The following is a 14861-nucleotide window of genomic DNA, read 5'->3' as shown; positions in this document are numbered from 1 at the left end:
AATATATCAAGTGTGTTTGGCCTGTAAAACAAGTCATTCATCCACATTAAAAAGAGAAAAAGCAGATATTGTACCTATTAATACAGACAGAATTCTAGTGATGGGAAATTATGGCTATGTTCTTCTGGGTATTTCTCACTTCTCCCTCTGAAATAGGAAACACTTTCTAACTCTGAATGCAAAGAAAGTGTTTGAAAAAGAAGTTTGCTAAGAGAAAGCCATGTTATAGTAACCATCTAGGGAATATAGAATAGTGAATGCTTAGAGCAGAAGTCAGCAAACTACGGCCCTCAGGCTAACTATGGGCAACCATTTGTTTGTGTAAACAAAGCTTTATTGGAGAACAGCTATGACCACTTATTTACATATTCCAATTGCTGTTCTTGCACTACAATGTCAGAGCTAGGAAGTTGCAACAAAACAAAGACCCAATGGTCCATAAAACCTAAAATATTCACTATGTGGTATCTTACTGAAAAAGTTGTCAACCCTTGTTCTAGGAAAAAATGGAGTCAGTTTACTGACAGCTCTAAGGGTTCATCTAAACATGGGTGAGATTGGGCAGGCTGTGTGTTTCTTCAGCCATGTTTAGTTACACGGGTTCGAAAGTGGACAGAGAGATGAATTACACCAGAGTTGGCATTTTACTGTGAGAGTTTAAGGAAAATAGAGGGTCAAAGGTGATGAGGACTTGCCAAGGGAGTGATTGCAATGATGGACCGTGTAATATAAGCTAGTTACTGAGAAGCCCGATGACATAGGAGAATGAGGGTTGTAACAACTAGATCAATGGGGTCCCAATGGGGTAAGTGAGCAGGAAAAGTAGCAAACAGAAGTCGGAAGGGGAATGCATAAAATTTAAGATCTACATGGTGTGCAGTTATTGGAAATTATGAGTTTTAGAAATTGAATGGAGGGGGACAGGGGGCAGAACCACTGGCAGGGAGAAAATAAGTACCGACCCCTATAACTGATTTGTCAGGGTGTTACACTAATACCTGAAGTCTCCAGTTAGCTTCCTGGAGACACTTTTTGTTGTTACTTCAAGCATTAAGTTTATACTTATTATATAAATCAATAGATTTTCTATTTATGGAAATGTGGAAGGTACCTGATGACCTTGGGTATTAAGGGGTGGAAATTAAGAAGTTAGGGAGAAAAAAAATCTTAAAATTAATTGTGTTGACTTGTATAAATACCGTAACTATATGTTTACAGTGTGACTTTTATATCATTTGCATTTGTGACATTGTTGTCTCTAATCTACAGGTGTGCTACTTACTAGGTATGATCTAGGGCTTGGAAAGTGTAATTATTTTAAGACCAGGAAGGCGTAATTCAGGAAGACTACTGGCTTGTTATCATTCAGTTCTCACGCAGGGCATTGCTTTTTCTCTTGAAGACCTGACCCCATGCTATTCATAAACAAAGTACTAAGAAAGATGATGAACACAGTAATCATTGTGAATACCGTCTACAGAGAGAAAAGCAATTGTAGCTTATTATCCCAAAGGCTGGAGAGCTTTGTGTTGTATTGTGTGGTAATGGTGTACTATCATCCGGTGGGGAGGTGAATGGGAGGTTAGGAGGGGGGCAGCACGTCCAGTTTGTGTTAAAGTAATCTGCTGGATAATTATTAAGTCTTACCTTTAAATGATGTCATAATTCCTTAAAATCCATTTCTTGTTTCTGCAAACCCTCTCCTTCTATCTAGTGAAGGGCGAGGTTGCATTGTATCTCTCCCAGCTTAGTTGATGATATTATACTATCTATGTGATAAATAAGATTTCAAGTGATTAACAGATTTCACATTGAGATTAATCAATGTCAGTGATAAAAAATAAAAAAAGACCTTAAAAAACCAAGGAACTTGCCAATTCTAAATGCTCCTTTACTGAAAGCACAGAAGTAGGTCATGTGTATTTTTATCGGATCCCTTAAATGAACCTTCTCTGCCGTGTCAATTAACGGATGTCGAAATGGGAATGTTTCTTTGTGACACTTTGTGTAAATTCTTCTGAGAAAAGAGTATCAATACTTTCTAGACATGCCAAAAAAGTCCATCAAAGAAACCTGGGGCTTACCTACACCCAGTCAGCATCCTATGTGACATGCACAGACGCACCCGAGCTCCAGCCTCCAGGGCATTCCTTGGATCACGGCCCCTTGCAATCTACATGAAACGGTTCAGAGGGGTTGACTCACAGAGTTGGATCTGTCCTGGGACACCACCGTCCCCATCAGCGTGGCCCCCAAGAGACAAAAATAATAGTTGAAACAAGAAAGAAGCAAACAGATTACACCACTTTTTAAAAAGCCAGACAATGTTCCCATTTTCTAATCAGAGCAGTGATGTTGGGCAACTTAGTGGGATCAGCTCCTTTAGGGCCCTGTCCTGGGCTGTTGGGGGAGGAAAGTGTTCTATCCTGCAAGGCCTGGAGCGTGAGGGTGTCTGCGCAAGTCCATTGAGTAGGGGGCAGACAATGCTGAAGTAAAGAAGAGCTGTGGTCTCAACTGGTTTTTGCACTTAAAAAAATTTTTTTTTTTAATTTTGTAGGCTGTTTCTTCTTGGTGTCATCTTTAATTTTTGTATTTTTTTTACTTTTCTTTCTAAAATTTCCCCCCCATGCAATTTATATCTTCCAATAACTCTGTACTTTTCTTTCTCTCTCTTATCCAAGTATGATAGCGGAATTACTTGGATCTCTTCTCTTTCCTATTTTGTATTCCCCCATCATTTATTTGTTTTCTTTTGTTTGGTGTTTCCATCTATAGGGGGTTCCACAGGTTAGAAATACAGCAGCTTAGGTAAATTTTATTTCATTTTGATATTATTTTGTTTAATTTTTTATTTATTTCAGTAATTCATTTAATAATGAACTTAACACTTCAACTTATTGCATATTCTACATTCTTTTCAATGTGCAAGCATGTTGGATTTTTGTGGAAAAGGGCAAAAGAATCTAAATGATCAAAGAGATAAAATTTACTTTTGTGAGAAGAAACTTGAGGTCCGCGGCTTATGTAAGCCAGTAGGAAGAGGTTCATATCTGAGCCCCCTAGCAACGTTTTTATAGACTTGCCTCCAGGGGCTTCAGATGATTCAATACCTGAAAACTTTGCAGGAAACTGAGCAGAGTGTTTCTCAAGGTATGAGGATAGCGTAATTCAAGTCCCATTATGCTCAGCATACGTGAACTATGGAGTGACTTAAGTGAAACATACTTCAAAATGATATCTTTCTCTTTTGCCTAAAAGGCAAAAATAAAACAAAAGTCAAATTTACTTGATCTTTGAGTGAATAAATCAGAATCTGCTATTTCTACGTTTTTAACATGAGGAAGTAAACTGATTACACCCACACCAAAGCTGGCCGATGCACAATTTCTTCTCAAAGTGAATAATTTCCTTAGTCTTCACATTAGCTTTACAATTCCCAAAAGGCTTACATGTCAATTTTATCTCAATAAAGCTAGGAGATAAAAAATTCCCAAAGGGAAATTACTTGCTTTAAAGATAAATGTGTAGTTTTTTTTTTTAATGTGTAGTTTTACAAACAGAAATGGACTTTTAAGTTTTCCAGAAATATAATTATCCTACAATGATCATTTTCTTTGGAAAGCATTCTCTTGTGAAATTTTTGTTCACATTGATAATTTTTAACATATAATTCTTTATTTTCTTGTTGCCATGCTAAGAATTTCATAAACACTGGAAAGAATAAAATTGTCATTTAAAAATAATTATTTATTCTTATTTAATAATGGGATTGTTTTCTTATTGTCTTAAAAGTGACTTCTTCAGACATAAGATATTTTGCCCAGATCTGCTTGTAATTACTGTAGATATTTGTAACCTAAGTGCCTGATATTTTCAGGCACTTATAATAATTACTTATAATAATACATAAATAATTGAAGACTAATACAATTACTTAGGCCTGGTGAAAATTAAGATTTTTATTGATTACTGTTTTATTATTTTTAAATTGCCATCACTTCTAGTTTGGCCAGAAGAAATTACAACCCAAACAAACAAAGAGTCTGGAAAATATATATATTTTTCACTTAATTGTTCTCACCTTGAAATTTTGAAGCGAACCAAGAAATCATTTTTCTTTCTGAATTGAATTAGTCTTTTTTGTTTCTCTACTAGTTTAGGAAGCTCTAAAGAAAACACAAAACAATAGAAATTAGGCAAGGAATAGCATAAGTTGGGAATTGTTATCATTTTGCTAAATTAAATGACCTCCAAAATCTTCACACCTTTGCCCTCTCCCCAGCTCCCTAGCCTCCCTATGCTGCATGACATACACAGAATTCTCAGTTCATTGTGAGGTCAGCTCAACTGAGGTAATAAGCATCCTAAAAAAACAGCGTCTATTGCATCTGGAAAGAGTGCACATACACAGGAAAGAGGAATAAACAAAACAAAACCAAAAAAAAAAAAAAAACCACAAAAAAAACACTGCAGAAACTAATAATAAGTACACAAAGTACACAAGTGTATTTATTACATTTTGCAAGCACTTTGTTCTACATTTCAAAAACGCCACCATCAAGCTGTTGGCACATTTATGTACAAAACAGATTAATTATAATGCCTGCTACAAAGCACTCTTTGTGAAAATACAAACTCTAATACCAGGGAAAAAAAAGCCAAAAGCATCAACATCATTACATAAGTTTAAAGGACAGTTTTAAAAATCATCACAAACTGTTAAGACACAGAACTGAAACACTATAATATAGAATTTAAAGAAGCCCATTAATACTTTTGCTGAATATCTGTAATACTGCATATATCAGAAAAATGTTGAACCAGTAAGATAATCTACGTGTAAAAAAAAGGAAGCAAACCCCCAAATTAATTAAATAATACTACAGAATGCATAATCATGCCACAGATAACCCTAGTAATACCCCGCTACCTACTACAAGAACTTGTAAAATTATGGATGATGCATGACTAGTCGTTGTACAAAGATTGTTTCACTCATAAATTTTATTAGAAATGCACTTACACTGAGAAAAGATTTCACAATGGTCAAATCAGTGCACAATACTACCTAATTTTTATACACTGACAAAAATGTCTTGTCAGGCTACATCATTTTAAAAGACACTTTACAGCATTCTTGTAGCATTAGAAATAATCAAAAGAAGAGTCAAGGTTAAAACAAACACCAATTTTGGTCCAGTAATACTGATTGCTTTTTTTTTTTATTCCTTTGATATAGGTACTTCTTATAAATGATTATGAATGAACATTTGGTTAAAATGACTTACTTCAAATAAAAACAGATCTATCACTACACTTGGAAGGGATACATTCTAGAGTGGCCTCTGACCACACTTTAAAAAACACTACAGGTAAACCAACATAGATTGGAAGGCTGCAAGCAAAGCTATTATATTAATGGAAGCCTTTTCAAATATATCATACACAATGGAGGGATAGTTTACAGAGGTGCAATCCATTAAAATGTTTTAAAGTAGGTAAAACAACTTCGGAGGGGTTACTGTGCTTATTTCTTAATATACCACCTTCATAAAGGTAATTAATGTTCCACATTAGCATATTAAAAGTTCCAATCCAGCCACTGCTTAAATCACAAAGGGATCACTCTTCAAGAGTTCACAGTAGTTATTTCCATGAAAATTGTCTCTATACTAAGCTTTAAAAGGTAAGTCTGGTGTCACAATCTTAAAAAGGCAACTAGCCATGCATTAGTAACACTGTTTCTACGTGCTCACAACATAAACAGGAGTAATCAGAGAGAAATACCTTTTAAGTACATCAAGAAAAAAATACAATGTTAACAAAGATAAGAAGCACTTTTTTTTTAAACCTACTCTTACAAATTTAGAAATTGCACCTTAGATTGATGAAAACATGAACCAGGGCCTGTATGAACGTGGCCCCTGATCTCCAGACGGGATTTCCAGATTTCAAGAAGAGTCATCATGATACCATCTCTGTCTATTGTTCATAATGTACAGTGGTCCCTTTGAAGGTTACCTGTAGTTAAACTAGTTACCGAAATCGAAACTAAAAAGTATAAAAAGCTATTTTTCTTTCCAAAACATAAGAAATAATGCAAAAGGTGTTACGTATTAACACATGGGAAGCAGTTAAAAGTCAAATAAATCTCTGCATTTGACAATGTTAGTATCTTCAATCTTACAGAATTATTAAATGAGTTGGAGAAATTTAAAAAAAAAGGTAAAGGCTGGATAGGAGCTTGTAGAAGAGATCTGATCACACCAATTTAACGGATTAGGAAATCAAGTGCTAAACAACAAGGAATTGTGTTCAGGTGAGTCATAAGTCACCCTACATATCATTGATGAGAAGCACTTCCATTTTAGTTTTCAAAAGGTTGGATGGTTGGATGGCCCTTAGTTAAACACCAATGCATCTGAATGGCAGGAGGGACAGGAAGGGCTTATTTATGTGTATGCGTTGAGCCGCTCTTTGGAGCGAGTAGAGTGGATGTCATGGAGTTCTTGCTCCTCCTTCGATTTGATGTCCTCGTATTTCTGCATCCGGCAGGCATCCTTCACATAAGCCCAGTTGGCCGACAGAACCATAAGGTAGTGAACCTAATCAAAGACAGAAATAATTTATACTGGAAGTCTGTTCAGTGTCGTCAGTACCCCTTGCTATCAGGAAAGAAATAGTCAAATTATATGCTTACGTAGGATATGGGTGCTAATAAGACGGAACCAAAACCTCTGTGGTAATGAGAATAATAAATGTTATTCCTTCTCACATCTCCAACTATATAACAGCATCTTCGCAGCTCCCTTTCTTTCAAAATCTTTCTCTCCTTCTTTTTCAAGTCTGGAGTAACCAAGATTGATTCTCAATCTTTATGTGATGTTTCCTGTCCATTCTGCCCTCATTTACCCAAACCAACAGACTATACATTTCATGTTGGTGTATCTATGTTTTCCCATCTGTAACAGAAAATAGTCTCTTACACTGTTTGAGTCTAGACAATTCTGAATTAATGGGAGGATGTATTATTGCGGGCTGTGCAACAGAAAGAGGGATCGTGGAAACCCCCAAATAAATCTGTGACTTAATTGTCAAGTTAATTTTCCATAATTTTGCAGTTTCCTTTAGATTGTAAACTACAAGAGAGCAAGCATTGTAAACTACAAGCAATCCAAGCATATGGATTTTGTATGTTTGCATACATTCACAATAGCTAGAAGAGTGCCATCTTCACAAAGGAAGCCTCTGATCTGTCTCGAGTAACATGGTTACTCAAGTAATGAAGTTCCTGATTGGACTTGAACGCACTCAGCTAGGAGAGCACTGGTTTGTTTTGCTCTTTCCCTCACTCCTGGTCCATAGAGAGAGATAAAGCAGTTTTCCAAAGGATGGCTTTTGATGGGTGAATATGAAAGAGAAACTAAGTTGTTAATTATTTACTTGATCTGAGTTTTAAAGGGTGGGCAATATTTTTGTCCATAATTTAGTAAAATAGAACACTAACATTTTGATTAGCCAAGAGCACTGAAAGACAGGAGGTAGGTTGGTTTTAGAAAAGTAAGGATAGACATCAAGAACACAAAGTCAATTCTAAATGGAGACTACTGTAATATGTTAAGGTAGTCAAGAGGCAGGAGGAAAAAAAAAATGACAATTTTCACACGGCAATATGGGAAAAGATGCATACCAAGAGAAATACCAAAAAGAATTTTCAGAATGTTCTGTTTCCTCTGAAATCCTGCATTTTGTGTGGTGGAAATTGTAAGCTGCATGCAAGCAAGAGCTGTGAGTTATATTCTCGTCCTCTGTCATTTTCATAGTGAAGGCTTCATGACTACATATATGGGGACCGAACAGAGGACTGAACACATGACCAAATTCACGTGGCACCTTGCTGGGTTGCTCAGAAGATATCAAGTGCTGTGGAGGATGTTTGGCAAGCAGTGGGTACTCAAAATACGTTTCACATGAATGAATATATTTTTAGATGTACAAAAACCTTCCTTTTAAAGCCTGAGAAAATATGACCCCTAAATTATTATTAAATATGTATGAGTGAAATACTGAAAAGAGCTTCAGTGTCTTTCTAGTTCAGAACTGGGCACTTTCCAGTAGTCTGCAGACATTTCCTCTGCCTTAGGGGGACACTAGCTGCCAGGCTCTTACTGTCCCTCGGCAGGTGGACAGCGGTCCCCAGGAACCTGGTGCAATGCAAGTGGACCCCTTTGGCCAGCATCTACAGAACTTCCTAACGCCTCTGAAAAATCAAATGGAGTGGATCACATTAGTCTTAGTACAGATTTTTACCATCTTTGCCTTCCATTGCAGATGATGTTTTAAATATTTTGGTAGAGAAGGATTTATCTCAATTTTCTCATCTCTAATATGGAAATAATGCTGGTAGTATATTTTGAGTGTTGAAGGAGTTGGTGATGGGGTTAATGACAGTGGCTATATTATGACTATTGAATGTATTTATGTGCTTAAGCATTTGGCAGTGCTTTCAACAGAGCAAGGCTTAAAGAAATATGAGCAAATAACAGTACTATTGATACTAATATTAGTACCAGGAGCAGAAGCAGTAATTATTGTTATATTAGCCCTGTCTCCTAAAACCTTAACCATTACCAGAGCTAATGAATTGGAAATACCGGTGTCAATCGGTAGTTAGATGTTATTTATTTCTTAAGGAATTTATGCTATGAGTATGTTTAGATATCCAAAAGGATGTACTTAAAAATAACATTCTAAACTCTTGTAGTTTGAAATAAAATTTATTTATAACTTAGTATCTGAGTTCATGCAAAGCACAGATTTCTTAAGAAATACACAGCATCTGAATTTCTTTTATCTTAAGATCTTTTTGATAATAGAATCATTTCAGAGTAAGCATTTTTGGGGACATTTAAGTACATTATTCATTTACACAAGTACTCTTCACTAATGTATGCCTAAAGGCCCACATTTTTACACAGTTTTACACACACACATATGTAGCAAATACGAATGCATGCTTTATTACACACTGCTTCACAAAACGTGCTTTGATAGACCTCTATACGTGAGTATATGTTGCTTGAACAAACACAAGTCCCTAACAATTATCCATTGCACAGGAATGCGTGCTTGGAATATCACTGCCCAGAACATGTCATGCTTCTTCAGGGCATATTTTAGCACTGATTTTAGGCTGGGAATACAGAGCCTTTGCTTATTGCCTTATTGTGACCCCTCCAATTAATTAGCCAACATGATCTTATTCATATTCTGAAATAAAATCCCTATGTACAGGTTTATACAGTCAATCTGAAAAGTTGAGCAATGAGCATGATACTAAATTAACAAAATGTCTGAAAACTCACTTTAGCACTGACATGGTCATTTCTGTTATTTTTAAAAATCACTTTTAGTAAAACAGAATCAAATCTCAATACGTAAGTGTTTATAAAGTCACTAAAAAATAACTGGTCTGAAATGGCTCATTAGTACCTTACCATTGATTATTCCTAGTTTTATTCTTTTTTTAAAGATTTTATTTATTTATTTATTTATTTATTTATTTATTTATTTATTTATTTAGAGAGCAGGGGGAGGGACAGAGGGAGAGGAGAGAAATCTGGAGCCGACTCCCTGTTGAGCATAGAGCCAGCCCTACGCGGGGCTGGATCCCACCACCCTGAGATCATGACCTGAACGGAAATCAAGAGTTGGGTGCTTAACCCACTGAGCCACCCTGGGACTCCCCTAGTTTTATTCTTTGACAAGAGAGAAAGCAGTCTTATTTTTTAAAAAGTGTTCCCTTCACCAACACATTAGACAGTGTATTGGCACTATAAGGAAAGGAATTAAATAAACCCGAATCAATTCATCATCTTTGCATATTGAATTGGCTATAATATTTGTGAAGTTACTGGGAACATTCTAGAGCTCTATACTACCTTACTTTTGTATTATTACTTTGTATACTAGGATGCAAAAATTAGGACTGGAAGATCTTGGCTGCAAAAACTATTACCGATGCTCTGAGTATTTGTCCAAGGTTGGTTTTTGGTAGTCCAGTGAGCAAACTGGACTTCACAGTGAGTTACCAGGGAAGAGACAGAATCTGGAACATTGCAGGTCCTCAACACTCAGTAAAATTCTGACTTGAATAACTTGCTCTTAGTATTTCTGAACAAAATTAGATATGAAAGAAATGACAGGAAACTATTGATGTCTGTGTTAAGAAGAATAAATTAATCCTTTTTCCATAAGTGACTCAATATGGCTTTTTTATGTCCTTAAATAAGGAGGAGAAAAGGATAATGGAAGTTAAGGAACTGATTAGATTACCTAGAATATCACACTGATACAAACCTGTATGATCCAGAGATGATTTTTTATGTTAATAATGATCTAATATCTGAAACGTGGATGAATTTACTTCTTTTTTTAATGTTACCGATATGACTGAGTGTTCTAATCCTTAAACTGCTTACCGAATATTATCTCTATTGTAACAATAATACTTTTTCAGGTTAAGTCTTGTTTTTCACTTATTTATTTGCCCATTGTTCCCCATTCCCCCTCTTCCCCCCTTTGTATAGACTTCGGGATGGGGGATAAATGATCATTTCAACAAGTAAATCACTTTGCCCTCCAAATCGAAAAACCAAGCCTCAGAGCTCAAGGTCTTACCATAGCAATAACCGCCGCCCCAGCCCCAGCAAGTGCCACAATGAACAAGTGGAAGGTCATGTTCAGCTGCAAAGGAAACCACAAAGAATCAAAACACGCATCAGAGTTACAAGCAGAAGAGAGATGAGGACTTCTGCTGTCTTACAAATAAGAACTTCGTACATCTTTATTAACAAAAGTGCACTTAGGATACATCCCTCACTCAATCCAAAAGCATTATTACAGTAACTTCTGCAAATTAGTTAAGTCTTTGCAACTGCATCATTTTAGTATACTTTTATTATAAAGATGAGATCGTCATGAATAACGATGGTTTTCAGTAATATTATAACTATATAAGGCTACATTATCTTTTTAAATATAACATTAAAAATGCTCAACTTTTGTGAAAATGATAATTTCTAGAAAAATATATATTTGTCATCATTTTTATTGAAACAGACAAAGTATCTCATTCATATTTATTCTCCAGTCCCCCTACATAACATCATTGTGAGTAAAATTGCCTCGGAGATGAAAAGTGGAAAATTCAATATAGATTTAATTACGTATTTTTCAACTACCAAAATGAAGCTAAAATTCGGACAACATAAACAGCTTTAAAAACATTTACCTCAGTAGACTCACACATCCTCAGGAAATTCTCAGAGACGGTACAAATTTTCTTTTCCTCTCCAATTGTCACAATCCCTACATGTAGAAAATTATAGCTTAGTTATAAATGTTTTCAAGAGCCCAGAGAGAGAAAAAGAATCTTATGCTGATAAAAACTAAGCAAGTTCCATTTTATGCTATAGTATAATGGAAACATTCTCTCTTAGCTTTTATTGCTAGATAATAATTATAACCAGAATTATGAATGGAAGCTCAAAACCATTTAGCCCTCAAACAATTTACAACATTTTCGATCTGAATTCAATTGGACCCAGCCCCCAGAATCTCCACATTCAATTGTAGCCCATTGATTGGTTTGGTCCATTAATGCAATGGTGTAGGCATTACAGTTATTTTGATAACTATGTTCCAGACTGTGCTGAAGTGTGGATCTAAATTTATTCTGCTGGTACAAAGCTTCTGTTCGTCTATAAAAGCATATTGCCCAGAGGAGTAATTTTTCTCTGCTAATAATGAAAATGCTGTTATTAGTGGGAAAAAAATTTTAAAACCCCTGTAATTTTGCTCATGTTCTCCCTCACTCCTATTGGCTTACAGACCAACATCAGAGTCACCTGGGCAATGCTCAAAAATAGGTATTTCTGGACTCCACCACAGAACTGTGAAATCAGAAACTGTGAGTGTTTGCCAGGAGTCCTGCATCTTTAAGAAGCACAGAGGTGTTCCACTGCCATGGATCTCATTTTACAGAAAAGTGATCAAGGTTAGCCTCAAATGGGTCTTGAATTTTGTTTTGAGAACTACTGAAGCATTAAACACATATACATAAAGGGGGGGGAACTCTATAAGTTCTGGGCGAACTAATACCTAAGCTTCTAGCACTGCCTTCTCTTTATTTAATGTCAGTACGTGTATCTAGTCACGCATGCTCACTTTGAGGTACACGGTCAGCTCTCACTCTCTATGGAGCTGCTCCCATTCTGCCTTGACAATACTTTGTGTGATTATGTTCTTTTAAAAAAAATAATCCACTTGCGGTCCATTGAATGCAGACACGCTTCTCTGTGACCTTGCCTTTCTGCCAAGACGGCGCCAGGAGGGGAGGGGGGGAAATAAGAAGCCCCTGAGGTGTGTCTCATAAACCATCATTATTGAGAAAGCTTCCTGGTAAAGGCCATGCTTCTCCATGCTGAGCAGCTACAGACCCCATTCATGTGGAATACCCAGGCTCTGCACACATGTCCTTACCTGTGTCCTTGTTCACCTTTGCAGCAGAACTCCTCGAAAGCATTAACTGTTCGCTGTCTGCCATTCCCTTCTTTTCCAGAATCTACTTAAACCTTTTCCAGTCAGATTTTGCCTCAACCCTCCATGGAAATCAGCCATGACCTCCACATAATTAAAACCAAAGATGAATTCTCTGTCCTCCGTTCCTGGCCGATTGGCCGTGCTGGACGCAGATGCTGACTCCCTCTCCTTCATGCTCTTCTTCATTACATTCCCCCGCCTATGGACTCCTGTTTTTGTCTTTGGATTCTCACAGGTCCCCTCTCTCTAGGACCTCATTCATGGGAGCTCCCAGTGTGCACACCTGTCATCTTTGTCCCCTACTGATCTCATTGAGTCATCATCTTTGCATATTGAATTGGCAACAGCTAAAAATTAGCTAAAATTTAGCAACAGCTAAAAATTAGCAATAGCTCCTCAATCCATTCAGCCAGCCCTGTGCCTCTTTCCCGAAATCAAGACTCATATACCCAATTTCTTACCCTTGACAACTCTGTTTAGACTCCTAATAAGTCTCTAAAAATCAACATCTTCAAAAGTGAACTCTGATCTGCCTTGCCTGCCTCCCTCCCAAGAAAGCTCTTCTTTAGGCTTCCTGGCTCATGTGACAGCAAGTCAGTCTTCCCTGTGGTCCTGGCAACAACTGCATTCCTCCTTGGATCCTCTTTTTCTCTCAAACTCACATGTCCACCTATCAGGACATTCTGCAGCCCCAGTCTTCAAAGGACAGTCAGCACCAGACCACTTCTCCCCACTTCTCTCACTACCAACCCACCTGAGCCACCACTCGGTCACCTCAGGGCTATGACAAGAGTGCCAGCCAGCCTCCCTGCTTCTCCTCTTGGGGAAGTCGGTTCTCCATATGGCAGCCAGAGCAATTCTTCCTCAAGGTAAGGGGGATATTGCTTCTCTTCTGCCCAAACCTGCAAATACCCTCTACTTCCTTCAGAATAAAAGTCTCTAAATGGATGACGTCCTGCCATGCACCCAGCATGGCGTTCCATGACTCCCAGACTCCATCCTGATCCATTCTCCCTGCTTGCTCGTTCTACTTCAGCCACACTGGTCTCTCTGCTGTTTGCTGAAGAAGCCAGGCATGGAGCTGCTTTGGTAACTTTGCGTGGATCCTCCCTCCACTGTGAATATTCCCGTGACCCTCATATCTTTCCAATAATGGCTATTTGGTGAAGCCTTCCTCCATCACCTTTAAAATATTGTAACCCCACCCTTCCACTCGGTCTCCAGTACTCCTGATGTTAACTACACACACACACACACACACACACAGTTTTTACGATATAAATACCATAAACCACAAATATACATATTGCAAGTTAATTATAGTTTGTCAATCACATCTGTGTAATACGAAGCTATGAAAATGATCAAGTGCATGTAAGACGTGCTGCCGTGCAAATCCAACAACTTGATTATTTGGATTCGTGTGTCTCTGTCAATGAATGGCCAAACTGGCCTAACCCCCAATGAAGCAAACTATTCAGATTTATTAATTTTTCTAAATATCGAGTGCATTTATACATATTTATTCCACTCGATACAGAAGAGTCCTTAACTAAAATATATACAATGACATTTCCACCTTCGTAAAGACAAGTAACAAGTTAGGATTGTACAAGAGAAGCAGCAAGGAGAGCAGACAATAAGAATCTGATGCATCAGAGGAGCAGCCACGAGCTTTTTCTATAGGTTTTTTTTTTTCATGTCATTTAAGCTGGTTAAGCAGAAGTAATATATTTCTGGTTTTCTAAGAATTGGTTGTGTGTAAACTAGGAAAAACTTGCACCATGCGCACAGTTCCTATTACTTTCATCGTTAAGGCAACAAAAGCCTCTTGGAGGTTTCTGGGCAGTCGAAGTACCACTGTTCAGGGCATCAGTTCTTTCGGAGGAAACTGCAAGCTAGGGGTGGAGGTAAGCAGGAGTAGGTATAATGATACTATGATCCCTTACAGGGTGATGGGAAATTAACACCCTACTAGGAAATATGAATGCTGAATTTTCAAGTAATTTACCATTTACATTACTAGTCTTAAAGATGATAGAATGACTGAAGTATCCTTTTCTAGCTTCTCTAGGCTACCCACATTCCTTGGCTCCTGGCCCCTTTTGTCTATTGTCAAAGTGAGTAAAATGGCATCTCTCTGAGTAAAATGTGCATTTCTTCTGAGGTCCCTCTCCCTCTGACTTCTTCTCTTCTGCCTCTTCCACTTTTAAGGACCCCTGTGATTACACAGGGCCCTCCTGGGTCATCCAGGATAA

The 14861-nt window shown here is 37.3% G+C and overlaps 1 protein-coding gene across 1 annotated transcript in view; it reads right to left on the bottom strand.

Annotated features, from left to right (window-relative positions):
• Nucleotides 1-4483: 4483 nt before the first annotated feature.
• The window catches only part of GPM6A (glycoprotein M6A), a 328019-nt gene continuing 317641 nt past the window's right edge, over nt 4484-14861 (bottom strand). Inside the window, exons 5-7 of the mRNA XM_045879596.2 lie at nt 11294-11370; nt 10681-10746; nt 4484-6605 (exon numbers count right to left, since the gene is read on the bottom strand). Of these exons, the coding sequence (XP_045735552.1) occupies nt 6453-6605; nt 10681-10746; nt 11294-11370 (296 nt within the window). The 3' untranslated portion in view covers nt 4484-6452. The remainder of the gene's footprint in view (nt 6606-10680; nt 10747-11293; nt 11371-14861) is intronic.

The sequence above is a fragment of the Mirounga angustirostris genome, unplaced genomic scaffold (assembly GCF_029215605.1).
Source record: "Mirounga angustirostris isolate CCGP_5_RB_7025 unplaced genomic scaffold, mMirAng1.0.hap1 SCAF_2, whole genome shotgun sequence".
NCBI classification, from domain to species: Eukaryota; Metazoa; Chordata; class Mammalia; order Carnivora; family Phocidae; genus Mirounga; species Mirounga angustirostris.
Note: the sequence above shows the minus strand (reverse complement) of the source record. Positions and strands in the feature narration are given on the sequence as shown.